The sequence below is a fragment of the Ambystoma mexicanum genome, chromosome 6p, assembly GCF_040938575.1.
Source record: "Ambystoma mexicanum isolate Mex_15411 chromosome 6p, UKY_AmexF1_1, whole genome shotgun sequence".
Taxonomy (NCBI): domain Eukaryota; kingdom Metazoa; phylum Chordata; class Amphibia; order Caudata; family Ambystomatidae; genus Ambystoma; species Ambystoma mexicanum.
In genome coordinates this window covers 1,100,202,201-1,100,223,034 of record NC_090935.1, presented here as the reverse complement: position 1 = coordinate 1,100,223,034, position 20,834 = coordinate 1,100,202,201, and the positions used below count along the sequence as shown (strand labels likewise).

The window sequence follows — 20,834 nt, the reverse complement described above, 5'->3', positions numbered from 1 at the left end:
CAGAAATACATTGTGATCCTGCACAAGTCAATTTAATGAGCGTTTACTCGCCCTGCTTTAATTCTTGAGATTAAAGCAGTATTTTACCATCTCCTCAGAGTCTGTCAGGTTATTTGGTCTGAGATATTTTATTGGTAATGCCATCTAGCACACAGATGCTTCAAGTTGCCGATCCAGTAGACACATTGCCAACTCACTCTCAAGTGTCCTCTGGATCATGCCAATCGTCTGGGTCAGGAGCATTGTTTTAGTTTACCATGCCAGTGTTGGCCTATTGACTTAGCCACTTTCTATTTTCCAACTCTCTTACAGTGTGGCTCGATCGGCATGGCCACACCTCATGCTCCCTCTACTTCACTTGCTTCTCACTCTGCTTTCTGACCAACTCGCAGGAAACACTGCCCTATTTCCTTCTGAGTCTGGAGACTTCTATTTTTTCTATTTCTGTGTATTTCTGGAGCGCCAAATCCCATGGACATCCAGGAGCTACACTGAACATAGACACCTTGGAGAAACAGAACATGATGAAAAACAATAGCGGAGGCCTACCTAGGCAAATAGTCTGGCTTTCAGAAGTTTCCTAAAGATGAGATGGTTATTTTCTTTTTGCAGGATCTCATTCCAGTTCTGTGCAATCAGGATAGGAAAATACCACCCATTGCCCCAGATTCTCTTGAAGCATTGGACGATTAAACCATGTGCATTGGAGGAACTAAGATTTCTAGCAGGCTTATGGAATTCTAGTTTCTCCTTCAAATACCATGGTGCCGTTCCAAACAGACACTTATGACCTAGCGTGAGTATCTTAAACTGCACTCTGGCTACCACAGAGAGCCAATGAAGCTCTCTGTGGGCAGTAGATACCGGGTCTCTCAGTGCAATATTATAAACTGTGTGTATGGCATCATTTTGAATCTTTTGAAGCTTATTCATGCATTCCTTGCTTGCTCCTCCAAGCAGTGAGTTGCAGTAGTCAAGTCGAGGTAGAAAGATAGCCCGGACCAACTTCTCACTGTTTATCTGAATAACCAGGGGGCAGATCTGTCTCAGAACTCTAACAGTAGTTGGAGTTTTTGACTGCATACTTGACATGAGCATCCACATTAAGCAATGCCTCCATGAAAATTCAAAGGGTTTTGACCTTGCCGGTCACGGAGATGCAACCTCCTTCAATGCAGAAACTCCTGTAGTCCTAACTCATCACGGGCATGTTTGGACCCATACACCATGAGTTTGGTTTTAGCAGCATTTAGACACAGCCAATTAGAGGACATCCAGCCTTTAATGAGCATATGGATTTTATTTAGCTTTTCCTGGTCATTTTCATAATCCCCACTCAGTTCCATAGAGAACTGGAAGTCATCTGCATAGTTAGCAAAAAAGACTCCCAGTTTCTCTATTTCATCACACAATGGTTTGATGTAAATGTTGAAGCGCGGTGGCGATAGACATGCCCTCTGCGGAACACCACAGAGGAAAGGCTCTAGATCCGACTATAGTTTGACTTGGGCACTAACAGGGTTTAGTGCTGGCCGGTGGATCGGTTTCCAGTAAGGTAATGTGTTCTAAATGGGTCAATTTCTTTACTATGTGAAATGTTCCTGTTCCCACTTATGTTCAGGTGCCTCACCACCATCTTGGGATCAGGCACCAGTGTATTGGCAGCAGAATGATTTAGCGCTCCAGCTGTCAATGCTGCATGTGAGTTTAGGCACTTTGGTTCAGTATATGCACGTGGATCGTCTACGCATAGTATGTGTTGTTTTACTGGCTGCTTTGTATTTTTCATCAAGCTCCGCTATGTGTTCCGCACTGGGGCTTGCGCATCCAATGTGCGCTATCACAGTCCCGCTCGGCTGGTGGATTTGCAGACAGTGCTCGCGGAACTTTTGGTCCCTCACTCCATATCATTTCTTCAAAATATGAGTACAGGCTCCCCTCCCCCATGCCACGTGAGAGATTTTGTGTTGGGAGACATTATGGAACTTTCCTGGCAGCAGTGACTGAGGGCATGTAAGGAGGGCCCCTGAGAGGAATCTAGAGGAGCTCTCAGAGACCCCCAGGGATACAAAGTCCCCTCCTATGCTTCACCCACTAGGTACTTTGCCACAGCCCGAAGAACGAGCAGGGCTGGACTGGGGACTGTGTTGCAAAACATGGCCGGAGAGATTTAGAGTACGGACGGGGTCAGTGTGTACTGGTGAGTGGATGAGGGAGGAGGGGGGGGTTCTAGCTAGTGTTCACTGGTTCGGTTTCCGTGGCGCATAGTATACGTGGAACACATAAATGTTTAGCAGTTAGTTTGTGGTACAGACAGAAGAGCTGCCAACAGTTGTTCAAAATACCATACTTTGGTCAGTCGCTAAGAGCAGGAAAAAAGGAAATGACATACCCGAGCAGCACTTCATATCAGCATATCTTGCATAGGCACGTTTCCATTCAAATGATGCGGACACAAACAATTATCTATATGTGTTTTGGAATTTGGCAGCTGCTCCCCTCATCCATAACTGTTCACATTTAAAGCTTACCAGTAATGAAGCGTCAATTATATGCTCCATCTCCTCCAGTGACCGCCCCTCGCTAGAAAGTAAACTTTCAATCAGGTGCAGAGCTGCCGCCTCCAGACTGGGAAGATGGCGAAGCCATAAAACGAGGACTGCCGACTCCGACAGGGCAATCTTCTTCCTTAAGTTATAAGGGAGACAGACAGAAGAAGCTAAAAGACGATTCTGCGGTGTGGCACGTCATGTAATTGCAGTTTATGACTTGATGATGAAAGTAAGTAGAACAAGAAACGGGGAATAGTCTGTCCAATAATGTTAATCAAAACATTAAAAGTGCAAAACAAAAATGTGACCAAACTCCGTTAGGCGGCGATGCCCTTTCTAGTCAGGCATGAGCAATTTCAGTAACAGCCACCCTTAGCTAGATGGTGCTGCAGTGTGAACTTTACTTTTCAGGATTCCTTTGACATGCGCCAATGATGCAGCAGAAGGCATCAACGCTGCATCGGGATAATTCTTTTTGGGCACATTACACACCCAGGAAAGCATATTTTAACAAGGTTGCAGATTACACAAGCAATGGCAAAGCCAACTGTTTTGACATAGAGATTGTATTGTCATTTAAAGAATAGCCCAGGCGAGGACATGTGCCTGCTAAATGGCCAGGGAACCCCCATCATTTGTCTAGTACCACCACGATAAACTCTTGTACTCACATCATATGAGAGGGGTTGCTATCACGAACCGTCTAATGCCCATGCATGCACACCATGCCCAGGTTTAGTAAAAATGCATCATGACATTTTCATACAAACCTGAGGATTTCACACCATTAGCCTACAATGCCCAAGAGCTTGAACCATTCTCAAGAGCATGATCACTTCCATCTATCATAGGGTTGTCCAACTCCAGGCCTCGAGGGCCAGAAACCTGATGGGTTTTCAGGATCTCTTGTGAGCAAAAATGTGCATACATGTAGAATCATTGTATGCAAATTTATCTCATGAATATTAATGAGGGATGTCCTGAAAATCCTAAATGGATCCAGCCCTCGAGGCCTGGAGTTGGACAACCCTAATATCATGATCACTTCACATAGCAGTGGCAGATGAGGTGTGTGATTATATTGAACAGAATAATATCGATATCTGCGCACTGACCGAAACTTGGGGTACTAGTGCTGCGGCCCATCCCTCAATATAGCTATACCTGAGGGTTATGCCATGTTCCGACAGGACAGATTAGAAGGTAGAGGGGGTGGCGTAGCCCTGATTTTTAAAGCTGGCTTTAGTATCTGGGAAGTACGGGGCCAAATAATGGATGCTATTGAGTCTTTGCACATTAAAATAAGTCTTAGTACAGAATCCACTGTGAATTTTCTTTTAATCTACAGGCCTCCATCTTTAACTGAAAACTTCATCATGGCCCTTTCTTGCTATCTGGTAGCCACCCTTAAGCCAAATTCCCACTGTGTTCTATCAGGAGATTTCAATTATTGGCTGGGTCATGCCGATGATGTTTTGGCGGCAGAATTAGAGCAGGTTCTGTCTGACCTGGCTTTCGAACAAAAAATTCATGTTCCCACTCATCACTTGGGCCATACTATAGATTGGGTGTCGATTTTCAGGTCACTCCCTGCCCCTGGTCTGACCATGCTTTTGTGAACTTTGCCATTATGGCAGTTTTCCCTAAGAAACTGAATAACAAAAGATTACAGGCTTCACTGACAAGAAACCTGAAGCTATTTACGCAAGAAAATATTGATTCTGCCATCAACTTTGCTGACTCCATGTCAGTGGCAGCAATGTCCCATTCCTTTGTGGTGAACTTGGACTTTATCCCTAATTCTCTTGCTCCACTGAAACCAAGAAAAAATATTGAAGGAAAGAATAGTAAACCATGATTCTCACCGGATCTCCAAAAATTAAAATCCTCAACTCTTAAATTGTTGCATCTATGGAAAGCAAACCCTTGCTCTAGTTCTATGGTAGCTTATAAAGCAGCCGCTAAATCTTATAAATTGGCGATCGTGGAAGCGAAAATATAAATTCCAAAATTCAAGAATTCAGAATGCCAAATCAAATGTTAACACACTTTTTAAAATAAGGACGCAATCTGGTGCCAGGAAATTCAAAATGCTATGCAAAACAAGTTAAATAGCATTAGGGCTGACATAGTCCTTAAAACAGATTGTCTACCCTCAGCCTCAAGTAGGGGTGGGTTGGAGTCTTTTGGCAGATGTTCCTCGATTCCCGAATTACATTGTTCCCCTATCTCGGTCGACGGTCTGGCGGTTGTGGTGGAACAGTTGAAGGCAACTAGATGCAAAGGAGATGGGCTCTTCCATGATAATCAAATCGAGTCTGCCCTTATTTTTGGAGTCTATCTGTAAATTTGTTAACTCCTCCTTTCTGGAGGGTCACGTTCTTGCCGATATAATAAAGAAGCATGGGTCTCCGCCATTCCAATAAACCCTGATCTAGCTATGGAGGTTCTGCTCAATTACAGTCCCATAACAAACTCGCTATTTCTGTTATAAACTCTTGATCGCATTGCCTACAGCCAGATCTCTCAACATCTAAACATGTTCCCCCTCTTTAACCTCTATCAATTAGGATTTAGACAAGGTTTTGGAACTGAGACCTCACTATTGGAGTTGAAGTCGAGGCTTCTGGAGAGTACTGACAAGGGCCTATCATCTTTTTTAATATCATTAGATTTGTCAGCAGCATTTGAGTTGGTTGACCAAGATGAACTTAATAGAGTTTATACTTTGGTGGAGAATTGGATGATATGCAACAATCTTGCCTTAAACAGAGACAAAACAGAACTCATGATTCTGGACTTCCCCTCCACGTTGCTTAAACTCGGGCCTTTCTACAACTGCTTTCTTTTGGGGGAGGTAAAAATAATCCTGCAAATGAAAGTAAAAATTCTAGGAGTGGTTTTAGATCAGCTGCTGAACATGAAAGCACATGTTGGTTGCCTTGTTTCAGCAGCAGTCTATTATGTTAAACTCCTGGCACATCTTAGACCCTTCATATCCCAGGCCAATGCAGAAACTATTGCAAGAGCAATTATTGGCAGAAAAGATAGATTACTGTAGTAGTCTTTTGGTCGGTCTTTGCAAAGTGGATACTAATAGACTTCAAGTTGTTCAAAATGGCATGGTTAGAGTGGTCGTTGGACTATCTCGCTGTGACCATGTTTCAGCGTCCAGATGTTCTCTGCATTGGCTCCATGTGGTGGCGCGGGCCCAGTTCCGACTCTTGGTTATCACTTTTAAATGCAGACTTAGCCTTATGCCTTTGTATCTGCAAGATCCCATCTCTAATATTTTCAACAGTAGAACCCTCAGGTCTAGCAACAATAATTATCTCATTCTTCCCCGATGCAGAACTAAGAAGGTAGAAAATTGAGCTTTTTTTTATTGCAGCCCATAAAGCCTGGAACCTGCTTCCTCTTGATCTCCGAGGCCAGGCTTCCTTAGATCTTTTTAAGAAAAAATTGAAAACCTGGCTGTTTTCTTAAAACTCTGACACTGCTTTGATTGATTTTCTTTGACTAGTTCTGCCTCTCTGACTTTTGTTGTCACTGTGTGTGTCTTGTTCGCGCCATAATGCCCAAGGGTCCAGGGTTGCGCTATACAAATAGTTTAAAGTAAAAGTAAAGATATTTGCCCAGTAAGGCCAGGTTACAGTATTCCCATAGCAGTCCTGCAAACACGTTTCAGAGCCCTGTAGTGTCTTGCTAAACGTTGTCCTGACCGGCTTGCCATCTATGAATGGTGTTAGAATGTTGATGCAAGTGTGCGACTGACAGCTCAGGAGAATGGCGATTAGTGCTCGAGTGAGAACGTTCTGGGTGAGCCAGTTGGGTGCCTGAGCTGCAGTCTATGAAGATATCCGGTTAAATCGCTGCAGTGCAGCGTGGGAGTGCCTCCAGCAACTTGTTATGTTAAGTTACTTGGCATTTACATAGCGCTCTATACATCATTGGTATGATCTCAAAGCGCTGGTAGGTTGAACGCCCTTGGGGAACCGCAGTTCAGGTCAGTAGAGAGAGGTGGTGTCTTAGAATGCGTGGGTGCCCCAGTTATGTGTGCAGCTGATGTAATAGCTGTATAGTAGCTGCATCCTAGCATTGGGTGTGGTGTTGAAGATATTATTTGGAATGTGTGCAGTCTAGTGGGTGGACATCCAGACTGGGATTTGCTAGGCCTGAAGGATGCTTATGTGAGCAGCTGGGCCGGAATGTCATCGGATAGCTGCATTTTATTAGGGTGTTGAGGTGTTCGTGGGATAGTGTTCATATGTCAACAGCTAGGCCGAACTTGTCAGGAGTATAGCTGTGTTCTATTTGAGTGATGGTGCATAGTAGAGAGTAGGCATAATGATATGATGTGGAGGTTCATCTTGTTGACACACGGATGCACAGTGACAGTGGGCTTGGTTTACGGTGACAGGAGGGGGCATACAGATATATAGTAACATATACAGGCACAGTGGGCACACATGACGAGAGGGATGGGTAATAGATTGGGATACATAGTGACATTACGGGAACAGGATGGCAGGGAGCTCACACAGTGACAAGGGGTGGGCTTACAGCGATAGGGGTGGAACATAGGGAAATACCATAACCGCATGGGGAGCAATAAAGCGGGGTACACAGAGACATGTGTACAATATATGCTAAGGTTCGCAGTTGCTACCACGTGTGGCACTGCTAACAATCACAATCCTATCTGGGTCTGGCGCAGGCTAAAGCTCATAATTCTAACTAAGTGTGGCATTGCTAACAATCACAACCCTGTCTAGATGCGATGTATGCTAAGGTTCACAGTTCTTACCAAGTGTGGCATTGCCAACAATCACAATCCTGTTTAGATTTGATGTATGCTACGGTTCACATTTGTTTTACCAAGTGTGGCATTGCTAACAATCCTAATCCTGTCTGGGTCTGGCGCAGACTAAGGATTCATAAAGCTCACTAAATGTTAGATTACTTAATAAATCACAATCCTTAGTTGGGACATCACAATTCTATCTAAATGTGATGCAGGCTATTGTTTTGCAATTATAAATAGGTGTTGCATTTCTTACATTCACAGTTATGATGTAGGTATGACTTAGGTAAAGTTGAGTGGCAGGGGTTTACGGCGTATAGTAATTTCTCTACTCCCCACCCATACCACACTTACTATTGTGATTGCTGCTGGTTGACGGCTGGTCGGCTTCACTGGCTTCCCCTGCGGACACCTGCTGACACTTTCTGAAGCTGCCTCTGTTGGAGCTGCGCTTTGCCTTGGGGCCGTTAGCCACAGGGGCTGCCGGGCAGAGGGCTCCCCGGGTTGCAGGAGCTGAATTAACTTGCCTCAGTTTCCAGACTCGCTTGTGCCCCTCTCTGGATGCGGTCTTTCCTTGAGTCTGGGAGACGCTGCTCGGCTCTAAGACACTCTGCAGTGTCATCTGCAGAAACATCATTGGGAGTTGCTCTGTGCTGTCACAACCTGGCCCCTCCCACCCCTGACCCAGAGGGAATAGGATCTCTTGCCGGGGTGAAGACCTGGTGAAGTCCATGTACGTCGCTGCCTGCTGTTTCCCGAATCCCTTCTCCGGCTAATCATGCAGTCAACCTTTATATTCTGGCAGTTCTCTCGCTGCGATATTTCCATCCCATTGCACACCCAGCCAGGACTTCCACCCTCCTCAGTGCTTGTACCACCCCTTGTTTTCTCATATCATCTCTGTTATTTCTTTTTGTTCATTTTCTAGTTCCTCGCTCTGACCTCTATGGCCTTTCCTATTCCCTCTTACTATTCAGCTCACTATTTTCCACCGCATTGATCCTCTGAGAACCTATCCAACCTCTATCCTTCTTATCTGCAGCATCCCTTACCTATCAACGTATCCCATGGAATGTGCGCTCTCTCCCTAAGAAAACCCATTCAGATTTTGATATGTTCTTTCGTCTCAACCTACACTTCGTGTTTTACGGAGACATGGATCTCACCCACAAACTCTGATACTCCTTCTGGCCTTACCACTGCTCCTACTGCGTTCAGTCATAGCCCTCACCTTTCAGGCCAAGGAGGAGAGGTAGGTATCTTGTATCGTTCCTCTTCCTTGCTTTCTTCTTCCCCTCATGACTGACCAGTATTTTCTTCGATTACCAATACTTGCTTTTTAAAGGCCCCTTGGCTGTGACCTTCCTTCTTCTGTAGCGCACCCTGGTTCTATTGCTTCCTTTTATTAGGAACTTGACCAACTTCTTTCTGTTCGCCTACCTCTGTTTGCCTTTTCTAATTCTTGGTCGCATGAATCTCCATCTTTCCTGAACTCACTCTGCTGTTCCTGTTCTCTGTATTCTTGATATTCCTAACAATTGGCATTTGTCCCTTCTCCCCCCTCCCATATCTCTTGTTCCTCCCTTAACCTTATTTTCTCATCTCTTCTGGCTATGTCTCTGTCTGCTCTTCCAATTTATTCATCTGACCACGGAGGAGAAACCTGCAGATCCCCCTCCAAAAACCTGCTTAAAGTCTCCTCCGAGGTGGCCAGGAGAAGGCAGATGCTTCCTGATCAAAATTGTGATGTTGGTGTACTGCGAGAGGATCACCTGGGTGGAAACAAGGGTGGTAGGGAGATTTCACAGGGTGATACATTGTATTTCACCTTGATGAGGAATACTTTTACCACAGACTTAGAGGAGGAACTGGCTTATCGCCATTTTGATGTACCTGGGCCTCCTATTAAGGATGAAAAGGTAAATAATGAAAAAGCGATTCAATATAGTGTTAAACCCAAAGAACCAATCTTTTATACCCCTAAATCCCCATTATCCTCCACAATGCCAAAAGTATACCAAAAGGAGAGGCAAGCATAAGACTTTTCCCATCCCATCTGGCTCTCAAAAGGTTAAACCCTATAACTCCTCTTTCAATAACTATCAGGGGAGGACAAATCATTTTAAAATATTTTAAAGAAAGAAAACTGAATTGCTCTGTAGATGCTGGAAGGTCGGCAGAGCTAGCAGTAGAAGAAGCGGGGCACAAGGCTGGCAGTTCACTAGTAAGTGTGACCACAGAAGGGGTGCCGGAGCAGAGGAAGAGCAGATTTCACCTGCAGGCTCTGAGTTGGTCCTGTGCTCACAAACCCTGTTTGGCTGTGGCACAGCATTGGAAGAGACTGGGAGAACAGGTGGGCCTAATTGCTGTGAATGCAGAGCTGAAGTTGTGCATCCACCCAGGGCCCGCGTGCAGAAGTCAGCCGAGGCAAGCTGTAGAAAGGAAGACTCCTTTAACGAGGCTGGATTGGAGACACCAGTGTTGCAGAGGGGTGTGGGTCCCGAGTGTGCCTGTAGCAGTAGAAGAAATTAAGTCACGAAGTAGAAGCAGGCCACTGTTGCTGTGATTGTGGAGTCAGTGAAGGAAGCTCCGTATTCCAAATCATCAGGAATACCTTGTTGGTAACTTTACTTTACATTTATAACACGTAAACCTGGGACCCGAAGGCTTAAAGGCGAACAGAAAAAACAGACAAAAATCTAGGACAGAGACAGGGAAGAGCTTGTCAGGACTCTGCAGCAATATCGGAGTGTCAAAAAACAGCAATCTAACTGAATAACAGCATTTCTTTTTCTTAAACATTTCTGTTGACATGATTTCCCTTAAGTCAGGTGGAATGGGGTTCCAAGCTCTGGGGGCACCATTTGACACTTTGCTAGTCTTGCTGAGGGGTATCTTCAGCTGGTTTGTGTTATCAGAGCTAAGAGATCTAGGATTATTTTTCTCCACGAGAAGGTCTTTCAAATAAACTGGCATAGGTCCTACACAACATTTATGGGTTACTTGTAGCAGCCGGAAATGAACTCTTGCTGCTACCGGGAGCCAATGCAGGCACCATCTGGCATTGGATACATGCTCTCTCCACTTAAGTCCTTCAACCACCCTAACAGCGCTATTCTCGATTACCACCTGGAGCCGGTTACACTCTGCTTTAGGCATACCTATCAGTAGGCTGCTACAGCAATCAATCTTTGTACCTACAATGGCTCTTGCAATTGTCTCTGAATCTTTTTGAGAAATAAGGTTGACTTTCTTTGTAACATCAATTATACAATCTGCAATAGAGAAAGATTCATAACTTAGACCTAGCTTAGTAATTTTCTTCTGTGTGCCCACCACCATGAGTTCTGTTTTTTCCTTGTTTAACGGCAGGCCATTCTGCAGCATCCATGTATGGATAAGGTCATATACCTTATTTGTGTTGCATTCATCTTCAATGAAGGATCCTGTAAGTGGAATGACACATTGTGTATCATCTGAATAATTAGCTAATGCTATGCCATTCAGCTCTAATAAATCAACGAATGGCACCATAAAGATATTATAAAGAGACAGAGACACACAAGCTCCCTGAGGAACACCATAGACAAAAATCACTGGCTCTGCTTCCAACTCCCCACTAAAGACTCTACACTGTCTATTACTCAAGAAAGATGCGATCCACCGGGCTGCATTATCTGAAAATGTTGCCACTTCCTTCAACCCAGTGATAAGAATGGAATGATGCACTGGGTCGAAGACCACAAATAGATCTAGCAACATAGGGATTGAGGCTTGGGCTTTGTCCATGGAGTCCATAAACTTAGACCTTAATTGCAAGAGCGATGTTTCGGTCCCATGGCATTGTCTAAAGCTGGATTGATATTTATTAAGGATCTGGTTACCATAGGCCACACGATCCAATATCTTTAGGAGGAAGGGAGTATTTGTGATGAGTCTATAATTTGTCGCCGTTTTTGTGCATAAACCAAGTTTCTTTAAGAGGGGTGTTATTCATGCTTTTTTTCATCCCCTCTGGGACCGAACTTTCTGCAAAAGACGCATTAACAAATTTGCACAAAGCTGTATGTAGGGGCGCAGGCTGTTATTATCGCCAAACAGGGATCCCACTTACAGCTTGTGGTTTTGAGTTGCTTAATAATATTGGCCAATTCTGTCCCTGTTATTGGGGGGGGGGGGGAGTTAAAGTAATTCTGTGTAGCCATCTCAACCAAGATCTCCGAGAGGCCGTTAAACAGCAGGCGAGGTGGATGGCAGGTTTGAAACAAAATTCCTTTATTCAGGTTCTCAATCACACTTCTGTGTAAAGCAAAGGAAACGAAAAGTGTGGTATTGAGCTTCTTAATGTCAGCTCTGCGTTCCGTTTTGCCAGTGGGTTGAGCGTAAGGACTTCATCTCTCTCGGGCGCTCAGTGGAAACCTGTTGCATCCTCTCTCCGCAGTCCTCCAGTTGTGGTTGCTTTGAAAAACAGAGAACACCATGATTCACTGAACACAGGTTTTAAACCTCCCCCACTCCTCCACTCCCATCATCAGGTGTTCTCAATTCCCATAATCGTTTCTGTTGGAATCCCTACCCTTTCACTCCTCAGGACCGTAGCGTCCTTCCTGACACCCGCAATGCACCCTGCCTGCTCGGTCTTCCCTGCCAACCCTCTGTCCTGGCATCTCCAGAGGACCCACACCCCCGGTCATAAGGTAGGTGCTGTCTGTGTGTGGTTTCGTAACAGCGTGGCTTTTGGCTTTTCAGGCTCTGGGATCTAGACCGGGATACAACGCAGGGCACTATGGGATCCGTAGTCAACTGCTCCAGTGGGTTTTCCAACTCTGGACCTACAGGACAGGAATGTTCGACTCCATGAGTATGGACTGCTGCATGTTCCGCATTCAAGGAAAGGATTGTAAAACACTCTGTTGTTGCGAATGTCGCTGGATTATAGTGATGCTGCTTCACAGTTGTTTCTAGGTGGCTTCTGGGAAGGGTTTGTTCGGATGGTTCCGGTTCTATTAAGGCCTGGTCTGTCGGAGTTGTTTGTTCAGCTGTTTCGGGGTGTCTTGTGTGTTCCGGGACCCGTTGGGTCCAGCCTCACAGAGGCCTACCTCTGACACTATGTTTGCGGAGAGCTTTTTGTTTATTCGGAAGTTCCTGTTCTTTCAGGATTTGAAACAGTTCCTTACTTTCTGAACTAGACTTCACAATTCTGGCATCAAGAATGACTTTTTTCGGCCACAGTTGCAGTTTTATAAATCTTGGCTGCTTTAATTTTTTATAAGCTTCCAATCTGGTGTAATCCTGACTTGACCTCCAGGATTTTAATCGATTTCAGCTTCTGCAGGTCCAAGTTAAACCATGAATTACATTTCCAGGCAGATGAGAGCGGTTTCTTTTTTAGAGGAGCTAAAGTCTCTGTAATATCATAAAAGAAGTGAAGAGAGAGGTTGGTCATCTCTAGCACTGATTCAGCTTTCAAGACCTTGTTAAAAGAGAGATTTTACTTTTCCTGTTTCTTATGGGCAATTCATTATTAAACACAAAGTGCACAAAAGAGTGGTCTGACCAGGGACATAAAAGAACTTCAGGGTCGCTAATACAAATATTGTGGGTATCCACCGAGTCTAGGGTATGTCCCTTAATGTGTGTTGGTTTTTAAACCATTTGCTTAAAACCAAGATGGCCCAGAGCAACTTCCAGCACAATAGCTGTCGTATCCGTGTCGCATCCTAGCCAACGATTAAAGTCGCCCATAACTATAAATTTTGTATTGTGTTTAAGGAGAGGTAATAGCAAGTTAGACAGTAAATCTGGAAAATCCAGTCCTGATCCAGGTGATCTATATAGCACTAGCAAATTAAATGGTATCTTCAGCATTAATATCAATTTTCGTTAGTATTGCTTCCGTGCCGTGGAGAACTTGAATAGAAATCTCACAGATTTTAAAATTTGATTTAAATACTATTGCTACCCCCCCTCTTCCTTCCAATCTGTCTTGATGCAGCATACTATAGCCCTGCATAAACATTGATATTGCACTCCTGAATATATGTGGCTATTTCTAGAGCGTGCATAATTAAGGATCTAGTGTTCAGCAACACCACTAAGTGCTAATAGGGGCTGTTTGGCATGAATCCCAGAGAGGGGTGGCCGGAATGGACATAGCCCCTTGAGCCACATCAGCGCTTACATTTGTTTTCTCTAAGTACAATTGCTGGGTGTTCTGAACATCCTGCGATGCCATGAGGTCCTTTGGTGACTGTATGATCTATAATGCTGCCGTTGCTAACTAAAGGCTACTCTTCAGTCGCCATAAAAGACTCAGCAGCACCTGGTTCAAAAGGCATCGTCGATTTAAAATGCCCAATAGTATCACCTACGTAGGAGCTACCAGTAGAATGAGACCCTGACAATGCAAAAGTTGCAATCCTCGGGTAAATAAAACCAACTTTTTTCAAACGTCCCATGCTTCTAGATAGGCTGTTAGCATCTAGTCTGGCCCTTGTCAAATTTATGGCCGCAAATACTTCTCTAATGCCCATACCGCTTACCAGGTAGTCGGGGGGAGATAAACAAAAAAGAATCCCACCTCCTTGGCGAACCTTCATGGAGCGCCACAGAGCGGCTTGTCCCTATCGCACGAGCGTAATTTATACTCACTGTAGGGAAGGCATGGTATCACAAGTATGGTACTGACACAATGGATACAATTTTTAAAACCTTTATTGAAAATGTTGGGGTTGGAGAAACTCCTAATTTTCCTTATAACTAAGATGGGAGTAATCTCGACCATCACACGATAAACAAAACCGTCCTAGTGGCGTCAGTCAAATCAAAATGGCCAATGCTAACAAAATATAATACCTGCCCTATCCGTTACACAAAAATTGTAAAAGGGAGAAATGTATGCAAAAGGAAAAACCAGTGTTCAAAGAATAAAGGTAGTTGAACCAGCTCTACTCCTCACGTTAAGCCTCACGGCATAAGGCTGTCCCTGTAAGCAAGATGACACACTCTGGCTCGGTTTCTAACACTCTAAGCAGTTCCAAAACCGTGGATTGAGGCCCACCTGGCCTTCCACGTTAAAGTCTTTTTCTTTACTTTCCAAAATTGTATTTCCAACATAAAGTCCACACAGCTCCCACTCGGCCGGGCTCAGACCGGTCAGCTCACTGTTCTTGAAGGTCCCCCTCTGCCGGGCTCAGACCTCTCACGTCACAGTTCAACACAAACTTGCAAGGGGGCTCCCTTCCCCAAGTTTATTGTACTTGGGTCTCCTCAATCGAGCTCGGAAACCTTTTGAAGACTTTCAAAGGTGCGTGGCGCTTTTACCAGACAACCGCAGGACCACTTTGACGGTTACTTTCACTTAATTTGCGTTCACTGCCTGTTTGCTTCAATACTTCAAACAATGTACCTTTCACAGAGACTATAGAATGGACTACTTCCTTTTGCCGAACCACTCCGTTACTTATCATCGCTGATCTCAAAGCTGCCTTTTACTTCAAAGTTCATTCAGAGGTCTGCCTTAATTTGCATCTCATCCCCCAAGCGTGCAACCTTCACTTGTGATATAATGTTGCTACTTCATTTGCTTTAAAACACACCGATCTCTCAGGTCGCTTGCCAACTCACCGGCTGTGTGCGCTTCTTGTTTGTTTTGATATTTTCAATTCACGAGTCAAGGTTAATGCCACAGGCTTGTCCTCGCCTCCCCAAATCTGCCATTCACCCGGAACCGTTGCTGGCATCCTTGGAACACAATGCAATCTTCACTTATGGGATCTGGCCTTCTCCACGTGTCTTTCACGGTCTGTCGGAGGCAACGACCTCCAATAGGGAACCCTTGGGGTTTTTGGCCCAATGCTCCCGTCCCTTGGTCTGATTCTCTGCCCAGAAGTTCGGCTCGTGCTCCAACTTGCGTGTGTCTTTAGGAGTTGCCTTTTATTCGTGTGAGGAGAGCTAATTGGTATCATGTGTATGCACTTAGTGTAAAGTGCCTGACTTTGCCGGACCCGTTTAATGGGACATGTCCAGTAAGATGTGAGAGAGTTAGTCTGGTTGCTCTCAGCCATTCTCTTCCTCGGCCCAGTGTTTGTGAAAAAGGGGGTGGGAGGGTGGGACTTTGGAAAATCCTATAAAATAGGATGGGGTAGATGAACAAAAAAGGGGGGAATACTGCGTCTCACCATCAGCTGCCTCACCCTCACTCCCCAAAGACCCTTCACCCAGGTGATCCTCCCCCAATGGTTCAGGAACTGGATCCAAAAGCGATGGACGTGTCCTGGCCACCTGGATGACAAGTCCCTGAGGACCTAGCGGGTGAGACACCCTTTGGTTTCTCACATAACATGCAAGTAAGAGAGAGTAAAAGTTGTTTGCAGAAGTGGGAAGTAATTTTAACAAGGGAGTTGTATATCACTGACGCTAAAGTACCCGCGTGAAGACAAAGCCTCTCTTTTCCCATTGTTAAATGTAATCTGTTGCCGAACGGTCGCATGTCTCCTATTAAAGAGGAGAACATTGCTGGTAACTCTTTTGAAGTAGAAGCGGACATTCCTGCAATGTTCCAAGCTCATTTTACATCAGAAAGAGGTTGCGCATAAGAAACTGTTCCCCACATTCTTTTGAAGGATAACGTTGACCGAAAAGAAGGAACGCACATCTTTAAAGTGGTTGTTCATCTTTAAAACAAAATTGAAGTACCTAATTTCATTTCTACAGACACACTTGGCCTCATTATGTGTGTGGCAGTCCAGAAACAAGTGCCGGTAAGCTTACTGGCAACCTTGTTTCCAGAACACCACACTCAGAATCTGCCTGCCGGGGCAGCTGACCCAGACAGGTCTGACCCTGTCCCGGTAGGCAGACTCATCACGGAAGCACTAGCACCGTTAGCAACGGTGCCTGGTGCTTCCGTGAACCCAGTCCCTTGGCGTCCTATGTTAAGGTTTATTATATAGTTTCAAACATCTGGTGTATTTGACTGACGGGACTTCTCTTTATGGCCTTCTTAGATCCCCTAGTATGCTTCCCTGGAAGGTATCTTGTCACAATGTTACAGTCGTTTCACAACTTCAGTGGATTGCCTGGTATACTCCCCTGCCAGGTATCTTTCACCCACGTCAGCTGCCAGGTGCCTTCTTCTCCCCCAAGACTTTGTTGTTGGTTTCACTGTTACCTTCAATATATCACATCAGCATCTACTTTGTCCTGTCCAATGTATTTACTTAGGGTAACACTTGTTTCAGATCAGCGGCCACATTGATATCATGCAAATGTATACTATTCAGGTTTCATTGCTGCACTTTTTCATGTCGGTATTCAAATCTTCTTCCTTTTAAACATTGATTTAAACATTAGGTTTTGATTGCATTTAAATCGCCTTTGAGTATTGTCCAAAATTTCAAATCTCACATAATTCATTCACTTGCTTGTTTGTTTGTGGTATGTCCTAGGGTCCCCAATGGCTCTGTGTTGACTCACCAGTGGTTTGTGGCATCGCCGATTTATGGCGTGCCTCTGCGGTGAAGCTTCTTCACTGGATTGGTTTCCCAGGCAATGCGGGTGAGTAGAATGTGGTTGGTTGTTCTTGTGGCGGAGGTGTGGCTTGTGTGTTTTTTGTTGATTAGCCCTTTGAACGTGTGTGATACATACGTGGGAATTATGCACGAGAGGAGCAAGAAGCAGGGGGTGGTTAGTAATTAGTTGTTGTTTTATGGTCGGTTCCTGGATCCATGCTGTCTCATGATTGCCTTGGATCTGGGTGTGAGTTATGGGGGTGCCTGTTTTTATGCTCGTCATGGTGACTTGAATAGCCAGGTTTTCAGTCGTTTTCTGAAAGTTAGGTGAACTTCTCTCATTCTTATTTCCTTCGGTAACAAGTCCCATAGTTTGGCTATGAAATGGGAGAATGCGGTCTCTCCGAATGTCCTTTTCTAGTACGGTTTTGTTTTGATTTAGACGTCGTTGCTAGATCTTGGGTTCCCCCTCCAAGTTGGTAGAGGCTGATTTTGGCTTGGAGAAATTCGGCTCCTTGTCCGTGTAGTGCTTTGTACGCAATGCAGAGGACTATGAAGTTAATGCATTTTTTTTACTGGAAGCCAGTATAGGCTTCTCAGGGCTACTGTTATGTGGTCTCTCCTGTTTAGTCCCAGGAGTAGTCCTGCGGCAGTATTTTTGATGCATTTTCTTTTTTGTAAGGCGTTCTGGCATTCCAGGGTAGAGGCTGTTTGTACAGTCTAGCAGTCTAGTCTTGATAAATACCAGCAAAATGATCTGTGTTGGAAGGTGAGGCAGGGAAGTTTCCCTCTAATTAGTCACAGGAGGTAACACATTTCTTAGCTGTTGCATTGACTTGTTGTTCTAGTGATAGCCCATTTTCCATGAGTAGTGCTAGGTTTTTATCACAGATGTACCCAGTTGGGTTCCCATGTAAGGTGGCCAGCTTGTGCGAGTGTGTTGCATTAACCTCTGTGGGTGAGATCATTATTTCTGTTTTGTTTGGAATTAGTTTGATATTGTTGATTGTCAACCAGGTGTGTATGTCCATGAGACATTTGCTGAGGGTCTCGGGCTGCAGTTATCTTGAAGATTGAGTTGAGTATCGACTGCGTAGTTCTAGGCGTTCAGTCCATGGGTTTGAATGAGTTTATTTAGGGGGGACATGTAGATGTTGAAGAGGAGTGGGGAGAGGCTGGATCCTTGTGGTACGCTAATGGATCCATTGGTCTGGCTAGCGAGGAACAAGGACACAACCCCCACAATTCCATGTAGAACATAGGTCAGGGACTAAACAAAGCAACTTTGATGTCTTGTCACAATAAGCCAGACAACCAACAGTGAGAGGACGGGGAAGAAGGGGACCCACGAGAAAGGATAGAGATATGTGACTGGGACAGTGATCTGACCCTGTTAAGGAGAGATTGACCTCAGTCCTCTGGATGGAAGGGGACCCAATCAGGGAGAAATCCAGATCCAGCCATCTACCACTTGGGAGGGACCCAACCCCTATCCCTTCCACATGTGCCAAAACAAATGCAGGCAGAACCTTCACGTAGGAGCAGTGGAGTGTAGGTGGCAGCGGTGAAGAGGAGGAGGGAGCAGTAGAGTAGTAGAGTAGAGGACAAAGCAGTGGTAACTGGTGAGAACTAGGGGGAGTGAAACAAAGGAGGAATAGAGAATTGGTGGGAGGAGCAAGAGGAGGTGGAAGACAGTAACAGTAGAGGAAAGGTAAATATGAGTGAACAAGCTTAAATCTCACTAAGCAAGTGCAAGGCACTTTCGTAAATTCCCTTAAAACACAAACAACTGGATAGAGTAGGGGCAGATAGGAAGTCCCTGGCTGAGTTTAGAGAGAAAGTGTTTTAGGGAGTCATTTGTATTCTAAGGCAGTAACGGTAACCAGTCGATTGCATTAACCTGGGGTTACAGACACATGGGCAGGAGAAGAAATCCCAGGAGACGATAGGAGAGAGGAACAGCCTTAGTGCCCACACAATTTTCTATAAAGACATTGAACCATCCTTTAGAGTCTGGGTGATCTGTGAATCATCTGTGACAAATCGACAGCATCATCGCTTAAGACGACGTGTAAACAAGATGCCCAAGTGCTGCTGTCTGCATTCACAGAAAAGGGGAACGATGCATCAAAGCAGAAGTTACAGCTGTGTAGGCAAAGAGTATATTATTTAGGGCATGACATTGACATTACGAAAGGCCTCTGGGTGATAGCATCCTCCCGAAAAGAGGCAGTTTACAAGATCCCAAAGCCTCAAACTGTCACCCAGAGGAGGGCATTTCTAGGGGCTGTAGGGTATCATAGGTAGTGGATCTTAGGCTATTGTGATGAATCCTGTCTAAAGTCTCCTCCCATGTGGCCAAGGGGAGGCAGCCGCTACCGGATCCTGACCCTGGGGGTGGCATTCAGAGGGAGGATCACATGGAAGGAGGTGGCTGCCGGGGAGATGGGGTGACTCCATCCGGAGAGACACAGTATTTATCCTTCTCAGGTGAAGAAAACCTTATGAATCCCACATTTCTAATGGCTTGTTGTCATTTTACAGATCCCCCAGTGTTAAAACTTTGAAACCCATTCTTATCAATCACTCCACGAAAGACACCATTCACACTTGATACATGCATAAAAAACCTTAAACCTTTGATGGCTTTTATTTTTATAAAGATTTAAAACAAAACAGCTGTGAACTTCATGTCCCATAAAGCCTCAAGAACTGAGATGAGGAAGATGAAGGAGTTAATAAGGAATGAAAGGACCATCAAGCAGAATGTGCGGTCTAGCTGTCCTAACAAACTTTAAAACACATGGACAGTTTCCCTCCAGAAAGGGAGAAGAAAACTGCAGGGCAAGCGAACAGGAGGCAGCACTGGCGGAAGAAGTGAATGGGAGGAGGCGAGTCCTGCTAGGCAAGGCAGATGCCTACAAGCATATTGCTTGCAGGCACACCTACCTGGGAAGAAGGGAATCTGGGAACAGTACTGCCATTGCTCAGAAGGGACCGTCGGAGGGTCAGCAGCCAAGACTAGGCTGTTGGGAGCGCAGTCCAGCGGGTGCCCTGCAGTTGCACCGCCCCGTGAAAGAGAAGCCAACACTGGAGCCAAGTGAGGGGCAGCAAAGCTGGAAAAGCTTTCCCGAAGCCACAGCTTCACCGCAGCAGCATGCCACAGTCCTGAGACCCAGAAGAAGCCAGTGCGTCTGCCATTGAGCATTGGGGACCCATAGGCATGCAGACAGGCATTTGGAAAATTGAATAAGTCATTTGAATATCGACCAAGTCAAATTGAAAGGCAATTCTTGTATCAGAGAGGTCAATTTGGGGAAAGTTCTAACACGCATTGCCACAAGCAAAAAGAGTATTTGCAAGAAAAAAAAATAAAGAAGAAGTTGAAAGGCACATTTTTTACAAGTGCCCTTATCTGAGAAGTCAATTTGGAGAAAGTTGTAACAAGCATTGCTACAAGCAAAAGTACTAATGAAGAAATCCATTCCCCATATGCGAGATGTAAATATGAGGGTAGTTGGAACTAGAAGTACCTGAAGCTAAATGAGTATAAACAGTGTCTACCTACAACTGTGTTATAATAATAAGGAGAACAACATTGTGTGGAGTCCTGGTGAAACTCAATCCTTTTTGGGAGAAAGATACCTGGCAAGAGAGTATACCAAGGGATCTGTGAGACGCAGAAGGGGGAAGAGAACAAATGTAGGAAGTCCTGGTGAAAGAAGCCATCAGCATCAGGCAGTTGGCCCTTCTGGGAAAAGATACCCGACATGGGAGTGTACCAGGGGATCTGCAGAACCCAGAAGGGGAAAAGAACACTGTGAACATTGTAAGGGAAGTCCTTTTTAGAAAACCATCAGGCATTGAGTTGTTCTGGGGGAAGATACCTGGCAGGAGAGTGCACCAGGGGAGCTGTGTGACCCAGAGGGGAGCATTCCTGGCTGGAGAGTATATAAGGTAAATCCT

At 45.0% G+C, this 20,834-nt stretch overlaps 1 protein-coding gene across 4 annotated transcripts in view; it reads right to left on the bottom strand.

The window, feature by feature from the left end:
- The window catches only part of FANCC (FA complementation group C), a 2,294,314-nt gene that overhangs the window by 832,124 nt on the left and 1,441,356 nt on the right, over positions 1–20,834 (bottom strand). For all 4 annotated transcript variants that reach the window (XM_069625705.1, XM_069625706.1, XM_069625707.1 and 1 more), the window contains one exon: positions 2,532–2,688. In XM_069625705.1, the coding sequence (XP_069481806.1) occupies positions 2,532–2,688 (157 nt within the window). The remainder of the gene's footprint in view (positions 1–2,531; positions 2,689–20,834) is intronic.